At 44.0% G+C, this 18963-nt stretch overlaps 3 protein-coding genes and 1 long non-coding RNA gene across 12 annotated transcripts; 1 reads left to right on the top strand and 3 right to left on the bottom strand.

Annotated features, from left to right (window-relative positions):
- The first annotated feature begins 98 nt into the window (after positions 1 to 98).
- On the top strand, positions 99 to 1702 carry LOC135638218 (uncharacterized). Its single transcript, XM_065151241.1, has one exon. The coding sequence runs from the start codon at positions 652 to 654 to the stop codon at positions 1168 to 1170; it is 519 nt and encodes a 172-aa protein (XP_065007313.1). The 5' UTR covers positions 99 to 651; the 3' UTR covers positions 1171 to 1702.
- A 3160-nt stretch (positions 1703 to 4862) lies between these two features.
- LOC135633717 (uncharacterized) lies at positions 4863 to 9163 on the bottom strand. The gene is made up of 2 exons (XR_010495101.1): positions 5429 to 9163; positions 4863 to 5335 (listed from the first exon to the last, which is right to left on the bottom strand). It is a non-coding gene; the product is annotated as an uncharacterized LOC135633717 (long non-coding RNA).
- Positions 9164 to 11269: 2106 nt separating this feature from the next.
- Positions 11270 to 12672, bottom strand: LOC135633712 (uncharacterized). Of its 2 annotated transcripts, none has more exons than XM_065143555.1 (5): positions 12348 to 12672; positions 12175 to 12262; positions 11982 to 12061; positions 11827 to 11883; positions 11270 to 11703 (listed from the first exon to the last, which is right to left on the bottom strand). In XM_065143555.1, the coding sequence occupies exons 1-5, from the start codon at positions 12474 to 12476 to the stop codon at positions 11506 to 11508; spliced, it is 552 nt and encodes a 183-aa protein (XP_064999627.1). In that variant the 5' UTR covers positions 12477 to 12672; the 3' UTR covers positions 11270 to 11505. The 2 variants fall into 2 exon arrangements, with proteins under 2 accessions (XP_064999627.1, XP_064999621.1); XM_065143549.1 differs by having other exon boundaries at positions 11270 to 11712; positions 12348 to 12670.
- Positions 12673 to 13771: 1099 nt separating this feature from the next.
- Positions 13772 to 17928, bottom strand: LOC103979940 (serine/threonine-protein kinase/endoribonuclease IRE1a). Of its 8 annotated transcripts, XM_065143519.1 has the most exons (4): positions 16754 to 17928; positions 16463 to 16576; positions 15180 to 16303; positions 13772 to 14406 (listed from the first exon to the last, which is right to left on the bottom strand). In XM_065143519.1, exons 3-4 carry the CDS (start codon positions 16208 to 16210, stop codon positions 14253 to 14255), a joined length of 1185 nt encoding a protein of 394 aa, XP_064999591.1. In that variant the 5' UTR covers positions 16211 to 16303; positions 16463 to 16576; positions 16754 to 17928; the 3' UTR covers positions 13772 to 14252. The 8 variants fall into 8 exon arrangements, with proteins under 8 accessions (XP_064999591.1, XP_064999582.1, XP_064999573.1 ...); XM_065143510.1 differs by having other exon boundaries at positions 16463 to 17928; XM_065143501.1 differs by having other exon boundaries at positions 15180 to 16576.
- Between the last annotated feature and the right edge of the window lie 1035 nt (positions 17929 to 18963).

The raw sequence follows: 18963 nt of genomic DNA, 5'->3' as shown, positions 1-18963 counted from the left end.
GACGATGAGGGGGCAGAAGAAATAAAGATTGGCTGAAATAAACAAAAAAGGGGATGCTATCGGAAAGAAAAAAAAAAGAAGAAGAAGTGAAAAAAAATTAAGGTTTTTTTTTTAAACAAAAATTGGCCCAAGAAAGTGCTTCAATATGCTCATTTATTTCCTTCTCTCTAGAGATCTACCTCGGCAGCAACTCGATCTGATAAGGTCAACTCGAAGAACTATGAAGGGCAGATGAATCCAACGCACTTAATATTGAAGTATGGATTCATCTGGCACAGAAAAGAAGGCCGCAGTCAAACTAAATGCCATGTGGCGTATCCCTTTCTTTGATTCTTCTCCGACTGCAAACGCTTGTTCTTCTTCGTCTTCTGAGCTGCCACATTGAGAAGAGCGACGACAAGGAGATGGAGGAGAAGTCCTTGGGCATGGTGATGGTTCCACTGGGTCTGCTGTTACTGGCCACCTACCATCCGTGGCTCCTCTTCACCATCGCCCGAGATCCCAAACGCACCGTCATCGGCCTCAACGCTCAGGCGAGGGAACGCTGGGTGCGAGCCATGATGACCGTGAGTCTCCATCTCTTCTTCCTCTCCTCCTCCCTTTTTCTTCTGCGGGGAATTCCGATCGAATTCATGGCCTTTGAGCACGTGCATGCAGGACACGACGCAGAACGGCGTGCTGGCAGTGCAGACGCTGAGGAACAACATCATGGCGTCCACCGCCATCACCCTCACCTCCGTCATCAGCGTCTTCGTGAGGCTCACCACCACCACCGCGTCCGCCTCCCTCTTCCTCTACGGCAACAAGTCCCCCGCCGCCTACACCATCAAGTACTTCACCATCTCCCTCTGCTTCATCCTCGCCTTCCTCTGCAACGTCCAGTCCATACGCTACTACGCCCACGCCAGCTTCCTAGTGACGACGGGTGAAGCCGGCGGTGCGCCGGCCGACTACGTGGCCCGTAGCTTGAACCGGGGGAGCTTCTTCTGGTCGCTGGGGCTCAGGGCCTTCTACCTGTCCTTCACTCTCTTCCTCTGGATATTTGGGCCGATTCCGATGCTGGCGAGCAGTGTGGCGATGTGCTGCCTCTTCTTCTTCTTGGACACCACCACCGAGTTCTTCCACGTCTCGGCCACCGTAAAGGAAGTTGGTGTTACAGAGGAAGTCTGATTACAACTCATGTCTTCATGTGATCTGGATGAAGAAGAAATCAGATGGTGGTCAGAACACATAGAATAAAGAAGGTGGATTCCCATGGCAGTCTCTGATGAGTCGTAAGCAATAGAACAGTGGGGTTGTGTCGGATGATGTGCGGCGAGGGGCGGAAGGTGATGCCAGAAGAACAGAGAGCACAAAGGAGTGAGATGCAGAAGAGCTTGCAAGTCACCATCTGTGCTCTCTATCTTCTGTCAACAGCATCACCAGACAGCCTCCATTGCTTCTCACCACCACCGAGGGAGAAGTGACACTCTCAAGAAGTAGGATGAAGGATTCCACACTCCTATTTATAGGAGTGAGTAGAAAAGAGGTGTGCTCGAGGCTCAAACTAGAACATTTCTCTTGGCATGCCAAAAGCAGCTCCGGATGGATTCCTTACGGCACTCGCTGGATCATGATATCGGATGACAGAAGCGAAGTGGAGGTGACACAATGGCAGAGATCGCGTGAGGGATTGAGATGGCACTGTCGCAACTTGGCCAGAAGCTGTCGAAAGCAGAACGAAGAAGAAAGCCACCACCATGTCCTCCTCCTCTATCCATTTCTGAGGAACCCGAATCATCAGTTATCTTTACAGCGGTTTGATCTCAAGGTACGAACTCTTCGATGGCGGCTGGGAGATGGGGGCGATGGTGGCGGACAGAATCTTGGGTGTGGTGGTCGACTCGTATGTCCATTGTTGCGTTTGGATTGTTCTGTCGGTCTTTACCTCCATCGACGGGGTCTCATCGGGATTCTTTGACGTCGCCGCCACCGGGAATCTTCGGATCGATGCGGTGCGGTCGTGTCGCCACGCTGTCGACGGAAGCAGAGAATTTTGATCGGAGAGGGCACTCGGAAGGGCTGTTGTCGCCTACCGATTCGTGGAACGCCGCGGCGGCCGCCATACCCACAGGTGATTCCATTCGTCGCTTTCCTGGATCATATTACGTCCAAAATAGCAGTTAGATATTGGAATAAGTAAATAAATATTATTAAAATACAATGTTTTGAATTATTATAAAAAAGCAATCTGAATGGACTTTAATGCACCGACATGTGTATTTATCTAACGGTAAACTAAAAAAATAAAACGTACGATGATCTTTATTTTTTTTAATTATCATCGATCTTCATCTCATAGTACTATCCTAATTGTTGACATATGTTGTCTTTGTCACAGTATCTAGTCACCTTCGCGTGATTGTCCGTTCGTTGTCCTCACCCTCATTCATCGTTATCAAAGCGTTACTAAGGTTTTGTTGTTGACCTCGACGAAAGAGAAAAATGTAGCTACAGTCGTATCAAATATCGTTCTTACCTCCTTCATAAGCTAATATACTCTTTGATCAAGTGATATTGATGAGCAAGAGAGAGTGAGGGCACTTTTGTTCGCGTAAGGATTTGAAAACCAATGGCAAATAAGAGGGTTGAGGATGTCCTTCTGAAAACTATAACAACAATACAGGTTAATGTGATAACGAAAAAAGTTGATGAGAGCAATGAATTCGACGGATGAGATGATGATATGATAGGACTGAGGTGATAACTAGTGGGATAGAAGCTAAGAGTAATATTATTTTTTTAGAAATAATAAGAATAAATAAAAAAAAATTAATTTTTTTAACAATTTTTTTTTTGTCTAAACACATCATATGTATTCAAAGAAAAATAATAATATTAGCCTATCAATATCCACAAGTTAATTCAGGAGCTCTGGAAGGTAAAACAATATTATTATGTGATATCGAAGAGATATATTTCAATAACGATCGAAAATAGTTATAGGGCACATACATTTCCGATCGAAAATGATTACTTATATCAATTTTGATCCCAATTAGACTTTAATATCAGTGATCAAATACGTCAAGAGAGACTAATCACCTCTCATCGACGTCTACATAACCACTCCATTTAATCCTTTTGTCATCGGAATAGAAATTATAGACAAATGGATGATCATGAGTCGATCATCACCGTCCGTTGGTGCGCCCTCGTGTCCTCTCTCTCCCCTCGACAAATGGCACGCTCCCAGAAGACTTGCCACGAGTGGGGGCCGTTCGTGTGCCCAATGATTGATCACATTACCTACGTCACCCCTCCCGTCCGTTCTCATCCCCTTCACGAAAACACTATATATAATATATATATACACATATATACAAACCAATAATGTTAATATTATATCGACAAATAACTATGAAACATTTATGTTGATGTGATTGATGCGTGCCGATGACGTGAAGGCTCATCAAAAGGAGCGGATGCCGTGCTTGGGATTAAGAATGGAGGCCACCAAAGCTAGCGTGGATTTGGTCGAGAGAGGATGTCGGATTAAGAACTCGGTAGAGGACGGATGGATGGGGTTTTAGTGAGCCAAAAAGCCGTCCCAACGAAGGAGAGAATCTCCTATTTTGGCCACTAGTCCTAACTTTTTGTCACTCAGCAGGGGACTCGTCCTTCCCAATTGGGTCCTCCCATGCTCTGTGCCTGACCTCAAGCGACCCACACTGTCATGTAGCGTGAATCCTATGCCATGTTTGCATGGATACGTATAATATTGATGTTAGAAGGAGGTGGATGCTGAATCATTACTTCTTTTCTAAGCACCTAATCGAGCAAGACGTACAAATCTCAAGGATCAGTTGTCATCCACACTAACTCTTGTAGGATCTGTAGTTTCTTCTTCTTTGAAATCCGTGCAAGTGCGGTTTGCATTTCCCACAAACATCCTCCCCACCCCCTAATCCCAGACTCCTTTAAACTCTCTCTCTCTCTCTCTCACACTATATATATGTATATATTCTTTACATGGTCTCTTGCCTAACTCCCTTTATTCTTTCTGACCTCCTCCTCTTCTAAGGTTGCTTGTCAACTTGAGCTTTTGCTTGGTTGTCTTACTTCAGCTGCCAGACTCTTCTTCTTCCCTTCATGGAGGCGAAGGTGTTCTGGCCAAAGTCCGGCGATGCTGGAGGAGGTGGACACAGATGCAGCGGCAAGAGGCGATCCTCCCTCTTCGTGCTGAGTTACCTCGACGCCACATGAGCAGAGGAAGCCCGCCAAGAACAAACAAAGCAGTCCAAAGATCTTTGCAGGCGCCCTCTCCAAGCGGATCTCACGGGGGAGTCACGTTGCACTGCGGGGAATCAAGTTTCCTGGTCCGACATATCCATCTACCTTCGCTTCTCTGTTCTCTCTCTCTCTCGATGTCTCTTAGTGTGCACTTCCTTTTCCCTCTTGATGATGAAGAAGATGAGACTACTTGCTAGAGGATTTTGTTAGTGTCATGGCTTCGTTTACTGCGAACGACAATTTGCAGTGTCATTAATGTTTGGTGACGGGGAATATTCAACGGATGAGACAGAGATTTGGCAGTCGCATTGATGTCTTCCTTTATGTTGCTTTAAAGTAGAGGGTACAGTTGAGATGACCGTACCTTGACCTCGCAACAGGGGAAGACGTCTCATCCCTGTCGGTGTGTGCTTGTGTGACTACGTCTGCTCTGTGGGAGCTCAGTGGACTCTGACAAACACTAGCAGATGGATTCAAAGTACATAGCACCAGCCTTAGTCAAGGAAAAACTCCCTCCCACTAACCTTATCATCTTCTTTGTTTACCACTACAACAACTAATCAGTCTTTGAAATGAGATTACTAACAAAGTTGAGAATGCAGAGGTTATGATCTGTAATCCTTCTGAGGAACTTTATCTGTCTCTTCCTGTATCTATTTATCCCATACACACCCAAATAACTTTAGGTTCTACATGATGTATGAGATATTTCTATGCATGAGATTCTAATATTGAGGAACATTGTCATATGATCAAAGATGTTCACATAATAATTATGGATTTCATGATTTCAAATCTTGATCATCTTGCTAATGAAAGGTATATGTAAAGTTGTAAACTAAATCCTGCATCCCACAAGTTGACAGCCTTCATCTTCCTCATAATAATAAGTCCACAACACCTCACATAGCACTTCAGTAGGAGCACATGAACAGAGACATATACTGAGCAACACATTAGCATGGCGATTCTGCATGGGGTGGGAAGTAACGCCTTGAAGGACTGGCCAAAGGAGAAGGAGGTGGGTCTCCGACTCTTCCACCTAAAACCCTTGTTCTTTCATCTGCAAATAGGAAGAAGACACAGGGAACAAGGAGAAAGCAGGGGCAAGTTTCAACCAGAAAAAAGGGCAACCGTGGTTGAAGACAGAGCTCACCTCCATTAGCATGGCTTGCTGGGATCCCATGAACAGAAGCAGCTAAAATTAGCAGAAGCAGCAGCAGCAACATGGTGAAGGAAGGTCTCTCCATCCCCTTGCTCTCTTGCTTAGTTTATTGGTGCTGGTTGTCTCTAACCATGGCTAGTTTACCTGTATATATTCCTCCATGGCCTGTGCACAAGATCGGAAATTGCTAATAAAATTGCTTCTAGAAACAGAGCTGTTAATGTTCCACCAAATCATGTTTCTTTATCGCTTGCCATGGAAACATCATTTTGATGACTCCAAGCTTAAATGATTCATCACAGGGTTTGGTGAAGGGACTCCCTCATGTGGCTCGAGTGAAGTAACATCTCTCTCTACTTGTGTGCCAGCTTAGCTCTGTTCCAACATGCAAGAACATAAGAAAGATCATGGAAGTAATTGATTAGATTTTTTGTTTTTGTTATGCACGTGAAGAGATTAGCTAGATGCCTCAATAAAGAAAGTGTTTATTTCCACATGCACCTGGTTTCATTCTTTCATCACAAGGCATGTCCAAGTTGTCTTTCTCTCTCTCTTTCATTATTTTGATGACAAGTAGCATATCTCTCTCTCTCTCTCTCTCTCTCTCTCTCTCTCTCTCTCTCTCTCTCTCTCTTTTGTATATGTATGTATGTAGTAGCTATGACAATATCTTGTACGTTGAATAAGGCACAAAATTGCAACTTTTATCATATGCCACAGAACATCACAAATAATGTATAAAACACAAGAGATGATTAACATTAACTTATTAGCTCCATTTCTTTTCAAGGAACAGAGACTGCCACACGATCTATTAACGAGGAACTGATAGTAAATTATGAGATCCAATTACAAGTTGAGTCGCTCTGTGTAATTGGACTCATTTTATTAACATAAGCTGAGTTTTGATTCGAGAAGCTTGACTGATCAGAGATCAGGAACAAGTTTTGGTCACCTTGACATTCTTATAATTGAAACAGAGCAGCAGTGCCTCAAACCATAAGAGTTTGATTCGATGACTGCCACTTGGAATACACTTGGTGCATTCTGTGCTTCAAAGGAGGATGCCTCTGTAAAGATCTCTCCTTTTTTGAAGCAGACCAATGATGTTTCAGCTATCCCAGTGTGTGTATGGTTAAATATCATATCACCTGCTACCTATTCCGGGAAAATTGGCAGCACCAGAGATGTATTAGCGTCTGGCCACAAGATCTCAATCGAGTTTTTTCTGGGCAAGTTTGACTGTGATAGAGCGGCTTTAAGTTGGAGATGACGAACGCACTCGGCATAGATTATTTGATTTATATGATACGTGCCAAGGTGGATGTTTGGTAGGACACTCAAACTCATTTACACCACAATATAAGGTGATGCCAGAATACATGTATGAGGTCAATACCAAAACATCAGATAGCGATTGCCCTCTAGATTTCCATGTCAAGCCTACGAAGAGAAAGAGAATGTCCATTTGACCAGAAAATGAAGAGGGTCCAAAAAAATTCTTATGTGTTTATGCACACATCCACATCAAAGTGAACTCCCACTCGTGACATCCGAGATTTTGTTTCTTTCTATTGAGACAATGGTGTGATCAGTTCATCCTTGGTAACTCGTCTTTGTGCAACTACAGCACGCACGTTTCCCGCCTATGTTTGCCTGCACTATCCCTGAAATAAACTCATACAGCAATCATTCATGGCCTCAAAAAATTATCAGTCTTACAATGAATCACTTAGGCTTTGTATCCTTAAGTCTTGTGAGACAGGCACATCATAGAAGATGCATCAATTACAGGCATCTTAAGATTTTATGTGGCAGCAACGAGTACCAAAGTACCTCCCCAACTTATACTCCAACACCAATAGATAGAAACAGCCACCTGCCAAGAACCTGCTTGTGTTCGGAAACAGAGCAGCCACCAACAAACTACTACACACAATCAAAATATGAAAGAAGAAAAGCTAAGAGAAATAAGAACAGCTGTTCTTACTGTAAGCCGCATCCGTAACGTAAGAGCATTACAAGAGGGGCAAGGGAGAGAAAGGAGCTCCTAAAAACCATCGGCATGGGAGGGATCGGCAAGCACCATCAACCTGCATCTCTCAGCCAGAGCAGGTATGGGCTTGCCGATGCCCCCATCCCCACAGCTTGTAGGAATCCCTGTGCTTCCTCTCCCTCCTCCCGGCGCCTTCTTTACCATAACATGTCACACCAATCCTCAAAAGACTCAGAGGGGGAAAGGGAGGGGTGCCTGGAAACCATTGGCATGGGAGGCATTGGAAAAGACCTCACTCCATGTAAGACAAACATGGCGGGGCGGTAGGGTTTTCCAACCCAGCCCCATACCAAGAGCTTCCAGAGACACGATCATCTCCCGTTCCTTGTCGCCTTGCAGCCTATTGCTTGCGCTGGCCACTACGGCTGCACCGGCGAACAAATATAAGAAGGTAGCGGACTCCTTCGAAGCGACGCCTGGTTTTGGAAGACCACCCATGACGCCCCTGGTTTTCGGATGCCACTGCACTTTACGAGATGGATTTGGGTGATGTGCAGGTGGACACGTGGTTTCTGATGCTTTGTCCTCAAAGTAAAGCATATGCACACCGTACGTTTGTTTAATGGCTTTCGTATTCGTGACGTATAGTTGGGCTTGGCCCATAACTATGCTATCAAATCAGGACGTACGATTAGGCTAAGGCCTAATGATACTGCCAAAGGCCCATTATTCACGTAACTTTCAATTATTTGCGTAACTCGCCAAACTTGGCAGAGCAAATATGGACACGTGAACCATCAAATGATTCAGATCGGACGGACAGCATTAAAATATGTATGATATGATCAGTCGACAACGTTGATATTGGTGCTCCTACAGCAATAAAATATGGCCATTCTGTAAACTAATGCACAAAACCTAAACAGGTAAATCTTCTGGATAGTTAAGTTAATGCACCTAAACTATTTTAATGTAATTTATTAACGGCTTTGAAAAAAAGACTAAGAATATTAATTATTTGTAAGATCATATCATTATATTGTACAAATGCAATAGACAATAAAATTTAGCCAGACGAGGAATGGTATACTCACTGAACCGACCATGACGGGGCTAAAGACGGGAAACCGCTTGTTGCGGTTCGAAACCGAACGGAGTCCAGCTTCAGGTACCCGCTGGACCGGACCGAGATGCTGTCGGGCGGCTATCGCCTGGCACAGGAGGGTGAAGCGGGAAAGGTAGAGACGGATCATGGTGGCATGGAGGCGGACTCGACCTCGTCGAATGAAACAGAGGATGAGGGATGGAGATGGAGCAGGAGGCTGGGGGAGGAGTCGCGATCGCCGGGCTGGCCTCATTGGGTGACGCGATTGAACACCGGTATGAGACACGGGAGAGAGAGGGGCGATCGATCCGTCTGATGCGATCGAACAGCCGCGGCGGTCGCCATCGGTGGGAGAAACTGGCGCTCGCTGCATCGTCCTGTGTCTGACATGGTCTGTTGAATGGAGACAAACCGAAGTGACGTCAACAACATTACTGCACAACGCATAAGAGGGAAACCCGAACCAACAAGACCCGATCATCGCCGGGAAGCATATTTGCCACAAAACTTTGAGAAGATCACCAAAAATCCGCTCGAAGGTTGCCAAAGATCATCGAAGACAGAGACGAGAAGAAACATCTACCGATCATGTAATAGAATTAAAATCGATAGTGGAAGAAGCAAAAGAAGTCCTACCTTCGCCAAACGAGGAGAGAGAGAGAACGGAGTCGCATATATGGAGGGGGAGGACGGGATTGCGGAGTGCTGTGTTCGGTGCGAAGGAGAGCAGGGTCGCTCGAACGGTTTTGTAACCGATTTCGACCTCCGTCTTCCTTGAGACACCACGAAGCCCAACTAATTTGAGCTGACGTGGCGTGACGGAGTCCCTTGCTGTTGAGGCGTTGAGGGTCCCACATGATTACCTTTTTTCCTTTCTCAATTATTCGAATTTGATTAAAATTGATCGAATATTTCAAAAAACAAAAAAAAATCGATCTATGCTTACGTGTTTTGTCTTTTTGTGTATATTCTGTTTTGTGTACGACTGTCAGAATTTGTCCCCCCACGATCTTCGAATTTGTCGGCTCAACCATCGTCTCAGAAATTTTATGCGTTTCATCATGCACTTTTCTTTTGGAAATGAAATTAGATAATGGCGATTGTTTGGGAATTTATAATGGATAAATATGCTATTTCTAAATTATATATGTAGTGGAATATATATGTAAATATGGATGTGTTAAGGGTATATATGCAAAACAAAAAAGGATAAAACCCGTGCGTATAAAAACCCTCGCCCTCTTCGCTTACGTATATTTCGGCCGCTGTGGGAGCGACAAAAGAAGTCCTCGCGCAATGATGTCGACGGCGATCCGAACCGCCGCGCCTCGGAAGTGGGGATCCCGTCACGGCCGCCGAGCTGCGATGGACGGTTTTTGCGATCGCAGAGTGACGGTGAAGCGGTACACCCGGAGGCGGGTGAAGGTGGCGGTAGTGAAGGCGGCGGATGCTGTGGTTCATACCCCCCCGAGGGTCTGCGCGGATTGCCGGACGTCAGAGACACCGCTGTGGAGGAGCGGGCCTGGAGGCCCCAAGGTTGCGTTTCATTCCTCTGTTAATCCATCGGTTCCCCTGTTGCCAACTCTGTTTCCTTTCCACCTTCGGTTTTGCGTTTTGAGAGCTTAGTTTTGCTTGGAGTGGAGGAAGTTATAGTGGATGGTGGTCTTGTATAGCAAATGCTTGTTACTGATTTGTGGGACTCATCAAACTCTTTTACGGTTTGAATCTGCTATTCTTCCCCTCTGTATTGTTTATCTGGAGAGATTTAATTGCCTTTTCTTTTAGTTTAAATGGATTTTTCTCTGTTTCTGATGGTTAATTGGCTCTGTTTCTTGGCAGTCTCTCTGCAATGCATGTGGGATCAAATACAGGAAGAGGAGAAAGGGCCTTGCACCACCGACTCCCACTTCATCTTCTGCTTCCAATAGCCAGGTTGGGAACGTTCCTGCCCCTGCAATGAAGGTGTTGAGCACAGAGGAGCTGAAGAGACGGCAGAGAGATAAGCAGGAGAGGACGCTAAAGCTGCTGCTTTTACAGCACCGGAGGCAGAGGAGAAGCCAGAGCGAGGAGAAGGCGGCAGTGGAAGCTGGTAAAGAAGTGGAGGAGGCTGCTCGTCTATTGCTGTCCCTCTCCTCCTCTGGCCTCCTCGTTCACTCTTAGTAATAGTACTACTGCCTTTTTGATGAGAACTAGTTGTAGTACTCGTCGGCACTTTTCTAGCTTTTCTCGTTGTCATTTAGTGCAGTGATGGAAGAAATGAGACTGAGAACACAAAAAAGACAAAGGAGGAAAAGAAGATGTTTATGTAAACGCTAATTGCTAGTGTTAGCGTATCTAATGATAGATTATTGTCTAACAAAAAGCCCAAAAAGAAGAGGAAAGTTGATGTTTTAGTTTAACTCAGATGACTTGCTAGTGTTAGTGCAACTAATGATAGATTAGAGGGATGCGGAGAGTTCTCTCTTTTGCTGAGGAGGTGGCACCTTTGAGTTGTAAAGCCCTGCGGCAAGGATGTAGCTTGGTTTCTTTCTGTGTTGTCTTCTTCACTGAGAGTAAACACAAAAGGTTTGGTGGAATCTGGCAATGTGTTTGTGGTTTCTTCTCTTGTTGTTGATTTGTCTGCAGCTGGGACAAACGTTTGACATGACTGCGGTGGGAGCTCTGTTTTCTGGAATGCGTTGTGGTAGCAAGCAGCAGCAGCTGAAGCGTTAAAGAATGATAGACCAGCAAAAACGAAGAAGATTGATAGAACTGGCATTGACATATGGAGAACAACCTTGTAATCCTAAACACGAAAAGAAAAGCCTAAAAAGGATTTCTACTGCTAAGAACGGCGAGATTTGACCAGCCGCTCGTCTCATCAACCACTGCACAGGGAGACAACGAGCCCATGCTTTATTCTGTGCATTGACGAGCTCATGTTCTGCAACCAAAAGAGCCTCGGGACTTCTGAAGAGGACTACAGTCTCAGCGACTCATGCTTCCAAATAGCTCCATGCCAGGGTAATGCAGCCGAGTTTTTCTTCTGGCCTCCCTTCCCATGTCGTCTGCAAACCACTTCGAAGCTCGCGAGGATCCTCTATCAGCAGACCAACAAGGCCAAGAAGGTGAGCCAAAATCCTGTGCCATCTCCGGTAGCATTTGCTGCAGCTCCTCCATGCTGTACTGCTTCTCCTAATATGATTAAGCCATGTTAGTTCCAGACTCGAGCTTGGATCTGTTGCTAATCGAGTAGAAACAGAAACGAGTCGAAGGAAACGAACAACGAGAGATCAGAATGAGTGTTACCTCTCTCCTCACCCTGGCCATTAGCGACACCATTTCCCGAACAAAATCATGGAAGCCCTTCGAGGTTCGAAACCAAACTCAAAATTAGCATTTTTTTTCGTTCTAGTGCCTATAATCATGGCAATTCAGCGGCGCGGTTTGCCATCACTACTTACCTCGACTTCTTCCTCGTCGTCTTGAAGTGGATCGTAAAGTCCAGAGTCGTACAATCTCCTCCTCTTCTCATCCGACAACACTGTTGCCAAGGAGAAAAGAAGATCAAGAAAGCTAAGAACTTCAAGCTCCTGCGTCTCGTCGGTGCATGTGTGTAGCTTAATATGTTAGGAGGAAGTATGTGCGATTCATCACCTTGGTAAGCTTCGTGGATTTGCTGGAACCTGCGCTTGGCTTCCTCCACCGTCCACGGCTCTCTCCCTCTCCTATCGGGATGCCACTTCTACACATCCATCGTGTCCATTAAGAATCTCCAACCAAGTTATCATGGATGCACAGGAGCGTACGCCAGAGAAGCATCAACATACCATGGCAAGCTTCCGATAGGCGCTGCGGATCTCTGCGACGGAGGCGTCCCGGCCAACGCCAAGCACGGTGTAGTAGGACACCGGTCGGGCTTTATGCTTCTTCTTCTGCGGCTGATGCTCCGTTCCCATGGCCACCCCAAACCTCAATTAGACGCTCGCCGGCTTCTCCAACGCCTGAGATTGTTTCATCGAGGTACATATATAGAGAGAGGGCGCAAAATATATGGAGTGCGGATAGACATGAAGAGGGAGCATGGAGATGCTTCGCCTCAGGTTCAGGAAACTTCGCGAGCTGCAATTCCGGTGGCGGACGGCATGACGTTTACTGTGTGCGGGAGAAATTTTTGCGTCCGCTGCCACCGGACATAACGATATCGAGAGGTGTTCGTTTTCCAGACGGTTCCGGAGCCACCCGCATGCCAAGTTGTTCGGTGGAGATGATGACGGGTGGACTCGATGACATGCGTATGCGTCAGAATTGATCTTATCGGACTTCATCCATCCAACACCATCTAGCCGTCGCCCGAGTCCAACTCGGATCAAATGAAACGATCTCACGAGCCTGTGACCGTTGATTTTGTTGTGGGTACAATTCTATGCCCTGTTTTATATTAAGCTGATCCTGTCCGAATCGAACCGAATCGGATCATTGCTGAGTATAAATCCGATAACATTTGACCCGATGCGAGAAGGATTTGACCAACCACCTAAACATCATCAGTCCCACCTCTATATAGGTTTGCAAATTTACAAGGGTAAATAAGTGAAACCATGTTTATTTTTGTTTAATAATTCAGATTTAGTCATAGTAAATATTATTGTACCATAAGTAATGATTTCATTAACATTTGTTTACTCAAATAAATTTAATTATTTGATAATCAAGTAATTATATTAAACCAGTAATTCATATAATTTGGATAATAATAAATACTAAGTAATCATTATTAAATGATTTAAATAATTGACTTTCAATCTAATCAAGTCAAAGTTTGATTTGGATCTAACTAGCGGGTTATCGATTTGTTCTTATTATATCCTTATTGTCTTTGTATCGTCCATCTTCCGTCTTTAATAATAGCTCAATCTCTCAGTCTCTCTGTGCTTTTTGATCCCTCTGTCATCGTCGATCCTATCACAATCGTCATGTTCATCTTATTATATAAATTTTTAATTTAATTATATTTTTCTTATTAATATGTTAGAATGGAAAATCCAATATCCAATATCCACTTCACCCGCTTTCAATTAGGTTACCGCATGTCCTGTTATTTGGTAGCACTGTTGATTGTAATGAATATTTCATGGCACACAACATTTCAGCTTTTCATTGAATACTAGCACTCAACCAACATGAGATCCAAACAACAAAAATGCACTAAAGTGCAGGAAGATCACTGAACAGAGGTTTCTGAACCTCTCAATTCCAAATGTGAATCACAATTTGCAATGAATTAAGAAGGATTTGGATTATAAACATAGTAGATACAACCTTTTTAGGATAATATACTAGGGTTTAGTTATTGCATCCGAGAAGTACAAAACAAGCATTTTGAATCTACAAAAGGCGGCTGCTTTGGAAATACTTGCTAAGGGAATCCTCTTCCTTACAGAATCGGTAAACCACTTTGTAGACTTCAATTAGGAGCTTTGGGAATCGACTTGCAAAGGACATATCAAATCCTCGAGGAACAGGTCCAAGAGTTTCCTGCAGCCTCATTTGTTCAGCCTAAAGAACAAATCCTTGAGGAACAAAGAGTTTCATTTGTTCAGCATAAAGAACAAATACCCTTTCAACTACTGCTTTATATATGAGACTCAATTCACAAAGCACACAACATATGAAACACCCTCAACAAGTTAATCAGCATTAACAAGTGGATCAGTATGACACGAGCATTAAATTTAGTATACGAAGTAAAGAGAATAATGGGATGATGAACAATATTTTATTTGAGATCCAAGCAAATAAAAAGAGGTAAAAGTAAACAAACCCAACAAGTATATCCAATTCAAGTTCTTTTTCATACAGTTGAAGCTGAAGTGAAAAATGCTCCATCTGAAAAAAATGATGATGATCACACAAAATGGAAAAGTATTGGAAACCAAGTAATATGTTCAGCATACATATTGCGGTACCTAAACTCGCAACACATTCTGAAGCAAGAAGCACACTTTCTAATTGTTTGGTTCAACAAAGCGATAATATAACTACAAATATCTACATAAGAAAACCACACAAAGAAATTACTTGAACCAAGTTACACACACACAGCAAATTGATCTCAAGAATTTAAGATGAATATACTCAAATAAAAGGATGGAAGAGGCTATAAACTTTAGGTTTTTATTCTGTTTAAGAAACCATGTCACTCTTGATTTTGTATAGAAACATATGTCATCCTCTGTTGTACAAAGTTTTCTTGTGCTTAAGAAACTGTGTTACTAATGAATATGCATATAACTTCTTCCCAACTTTGCCATCATCTGTTGTACAGAGCAGAGCTGGTTCTGATGTATTTTGAAGTTTTCTTTTGTGAAAGAAAATAATATTGCAATCAAGAAGCTACTTCTAAGAAAAAACCAAATTGCTAAATTCAATCAAATGAGACTCAAATTGTCATTGTCTTCTATTCTTAAGGAAACAATGGCTATTAAATGGAAAATTCTTCACCGTTCAATAAACACCCAATGCCAACAAGATAAAAGATGACCTATAAGCTGTTTATAAAAAAATATTGACTCAAATATATATACAAGGAGACAAAGAAGTAACAGAGCAACACAAAATCTACAGTGAAGAGACATACGATGGAAAGGACAAAGTCGCACCTCATTATCTTTAAGAGTTGGCTTGAAGGAAACCCATTTGATCTCCACAAGTTAACATCCTTTCTGATACCTTTCACCAAGCTTAATTGAACTTTATCTTCGACCACAGAATTTAAAGTTTGATTTTCCACAGATACTGAATGTGAAGAAGAATCTGAGCATATGCATATTAAGTCACTTAGGCTGCAAATACAACGCTCCAGTGAGATATACAAAAAATCCAAATCTTGTTCTACTCCATACCACCGAACAATATTTGGGTGTCGATCAGATGCAGTAAGATTCTGAATCTCTTTAAAGGCAACATCATGATGTGCACGAAGAAGCCGTTTTACAGCAACTGGACGACCACCATAAAATCCTTCAAAGACGACTGTACCATTGCTCCCGTGACCGATTTCAATATTTGTAACAAAAAGTCTTCCAACCCAACGCCCATCACTATCACCATCAGGTATAAATGAATAACTTCCATTGAGCTGAATTTGATTATGCCCATTGGTTTCAGCATTCTCTTTCATGGATAAAGTATGTCTGTCATGACTAACACTGATGGTAGCATTTTTCAACTTTCCAGACTTCCGAGATTTTCTCTTCTTAGGAACGACAGATTGCTTTTCCTTCAAATCATTATATTTTTTATCATTCTTGAACAGCTTTCTCAACCCAAAATAGCAAAATGCAAATATAGGCACAGAGAGAATAAATAGCCAACTATGACCATAAATAGATTGTGTTGACAAGCCACGGCCTTGCTGAACATGAGAATGTCCGTCGATTGAATAAGTATTTGAATCATCCAATGAGTTCCATGATGTATTAGAACTCTCTTGTTCGTGATAAAGCCAGCTGATTGGACCTCTGGGTCTCTGTCTTGAGTTTACAAAACTAGAATATGCTGTAGGAAATTTTGGCCTATCAAAAATGCAATTTCCCAGTGGAGATCCATTTGGGGAAGTAGGCAAGCCTCGTGATCCAACTAAAGAAATATGTTCATCGTTTAGTCTCTCCACTATCTGGTCATGGTCCATAACGGAATTTGTGACAATTCCTAAGGAACACTTACTGGCTGATTCGCATTCATAAGCTTGCTCATAGATCCAAAATTACTTGCACTAACAAAACTTGAAAACACCTAGTATTAGTTTCACCCACTTGAAGGTATACCTATGCATTCATCTAACAACTGTTTCCATAAGCTAATATAGAAAATATCAGAAAGCCAATGGTTCTTAGTGGGTGCAAAATGTTTCATCGAGCCACATGAGAATTTCAGGAATTACCATAATCAAGCTGCTGCTACTTTGAAACACATATTCGCACAAGTCGACATGCTTAAAAGAACGCCTATCACAGCTAGCAAATTGTCATTGTTACAGCAGCTAGCCTCTACTAAGCTGCAAGTAATGTCGAATTTCGAAAGGAGAGAGTCAAATTTCACGACAACTATCTTCAAATTCGTGTCTTGAACGTTAAAAAGTTAGATCTTTAACAAACACAACCAATCAAAAACATACGAGCGATAGCAGAAAACCCTGCTCTTACTTGAACCAATCCAAAATCCAAGTGCTTACCTTTCAGCCGAACTCAATAGCAACGCCGATTTGGGATCCGGGACAAAAGGAGGAGACTCCTCGACCGGTACCAAATCCCCCGACAATGGCCGGTCGGTCCATTTTTCTTCCTGGAAGATCTCGCTAGTAGGCGGAGCAGGAATTGAAAGCCAAGGAGTAGGAGGAGAAGGAAGAGGGGAAGCAGAAGCAGCGGCGGCAGCTGCGGTCCCCCAAGATTCGCTCTCCGCCGACGGATCAAGCACCACGGGCGTCAACACGCCGGAGACGAGTAACCCTAGCAGGAGCAAGGCGAAGAAAGCGACGGAGCGCTCGGATGGGAGCATCGAATGGAGGGAGAGGAGGGGGAGTGGGGGTTGGTTTTGGGGAGCGACTAAATTGGCCGGGGATGGATCAAGATAAGGCGAACCCCACTAGGTCAAAACGGTAGAATGTGGCAAGGAAACAAGGAGTTGCCCTTCTGAAACGGCTGGGTGCTTTGTCGGAGCTTTCAGGCTGCGGAAAGAATGGTTGGTGGAGATGGTATTTTGCAGCTGGTGGAGGTTTCATGAGGAGCCAAACCATGGAGGGATAACACGGCACCACCGGGGGAGGAGGTGTAAAGGGAGGAGGGCGACGGATGCGTGGAGCGGTGCCATTCTGTTGCAGCCGACGACAAAAGATGCAGAGGGGGGATGTTCTGAAACGGCTGGGTTGTTTGTCGGAGCTCTCCGGCAGCGGACAGAATGGTTGGTGGAGGAGGCGGCTGAAATAAGAACACCTGTTCTTACTGTAAGCCGCATCCATAACGTAAGAGCATTACAAGAGGGGCAAGGGAGAGGAACGAGCTACTAAAAACCATAGGCATGGGAGGGATCGGCAAGCACCATCAACCTGCATCTCTCAGCCAGAGCTGGTATGGGCACGGCGATGCCCCCATCCCCACAGCTTGTAGGAATCCCTGCGCTTCCTCTCCCTCCTCCCGGCGCCTTCTTCACCATCGCATGTCACACCAATCCTCAAAAGACTCAGAGAGGGGTGCCTGGAAACCATCGGCATTGGAGGCATTGGAAAAGACCTCACTCCATGTAAGACAAACATGGCGGGGCGGTAGGGTTTTCCAACCGAGCCCCATACCAAGAGCTTCCACAGACCCGATCATCTCCCTTTCCTTTTCGCCTTGCAGCCTCTTGCTTGCGCGGGCCACTACGGAAAGCATATGCGACACCGGACGATTGTTTGATGGCTTTCGTATTCATGACGTATAGTTGGGCTTGGCCCATAACTGTGCTATCAAATCTGGTCCTACGATTAGGCTAAGGACTAACGATACTGCCAAAGGCCCATTATTCACGGAACTTTAAATTATTTGCATCACTTGCCAAGCTTGGCAGAGCAAATATGGACACGTCACCCATCAGATGATTCTGATCGGACGGACAGCATTAAAATATATATTCTACTTGTCGACCCCCAGAAATAAAAAATAATAATTTTTGTATTGTAGTATATGATATGATCAGTCGACAACGTTGATGTTTGTGCTCCTACAGTAAGAAAATATGGCCATTCTGGAAACTAAGCACAAAATATTTTACTTCTGGATAGTTAAGTAAATACACCTAAACTATTTTAATGCAATCTATTAACGGCTTTGAAAAATATGACTAAGAATATTAATTATTTATAAGATTATATCATTATATTGTACAAATATTAGTTATTTATAAGATCATATCAACGCTATGGAGTGTGTCTCTCGATTGATCGGGTTGGTCCTGAGGTTGGGCTGGATCAAAAGTCGGGTAGAACGTGTCTCCACCGAGGATTTGAGTTGGCTTGGGAGTGGTCACGTTCCTGCACACAGGCCTGGATCGGAGGATTCCCGACTTAGGCCTCTCGGAGATTAACTCAATGGTTTTTGTTTATTTTTCTTAGATCTTCTAGCCAAATGATGGTCAATGGCTTTTATATTGGTGCTCGAGAGTCGATCGTATGTGCGTTTGACATAGCGTAGCGATCGACTCCCTGAGCGGCGAGTTCATATCTTCGCTACGATCGTCGGTCGGTATGTGCGGAACGACGCCATGCAACATTGTCCCGAACTTTCTAGAATAAGACTTGTCGAGAAGAAGACGCCTCCTTATACGAGTTTTGATCGACGTGGGAGGGAGGTGGCTTTTATGCTGAATTTACAGGGGTGTATCCGACGTGACGTTGGATTTATGTCCCGA

This window comes from Musa acuminata, chromosome BXJ1-3 (assembly GCF_036884655.1).
Source record: "Musa acuminata AAA Group cultivar baxijiao chromosome BXJ1-3, Cavendish_Baxijiao_AAA, whole genome shotgun sequence".
In the NCBI taxonomy this organism is placed as follows: domain Eukaryota; kingdom Viridiplantae; phylum Streptophyta; class Magnoliopsida; order Zingiberales; family Musaceae; genus Musa; species Musa acuminata.
This window is presented reverse-complemented; position numbering and strand designations above follow the sequence as displayed.

Excerpts from the sequence above, each read along its gene's own strand:
- LOC103979940 (XM_065143510.1), bottom strand. The coding sequence starts at position 16,210 with ATGGACCATGACCAGATAGTGGAGAGACTAAACGATGAACATATTTCT. Across the intron at positions 14,407-15,179 it reads CAACTCTTAAAGATAATGAG|ATGGAGCATTTTTCACTTCA; the intron begins GTGCGACTTTGT and ends CATTTTTTTCAG.
- LOC135638218 (XM_065151241.1), top strand. The coding sequence starts at position 652 with ATGCAGGACACGACGCAGAACGGCGTGCTGGCAGTGCAGACGCTGAGG.
- LOC135633712 (XM_065143549.1), bottom strand. The coding sequence starts at position 12,476 with ATGGGAACGGAGCATCAGCCGCAGAAGAAGAAGCATAAAGCCCGACCG. Across the intron at positions 12,263-12,347 it reads CCTATCGGAAGCTTGCCATG|AAGTGGCATCCCGATAGGAG; the intron begins GTATGTTGATGC and ends ATGGATGTGTAG. Across the intron at positions 11,884-11,981 it reads ACGACGAGGAAGAAGTCGAG|GGCTTCCATGATTTTGTTCG; the intron begins GTAAGTAGTGAT and ends CGAACCTCGAAG.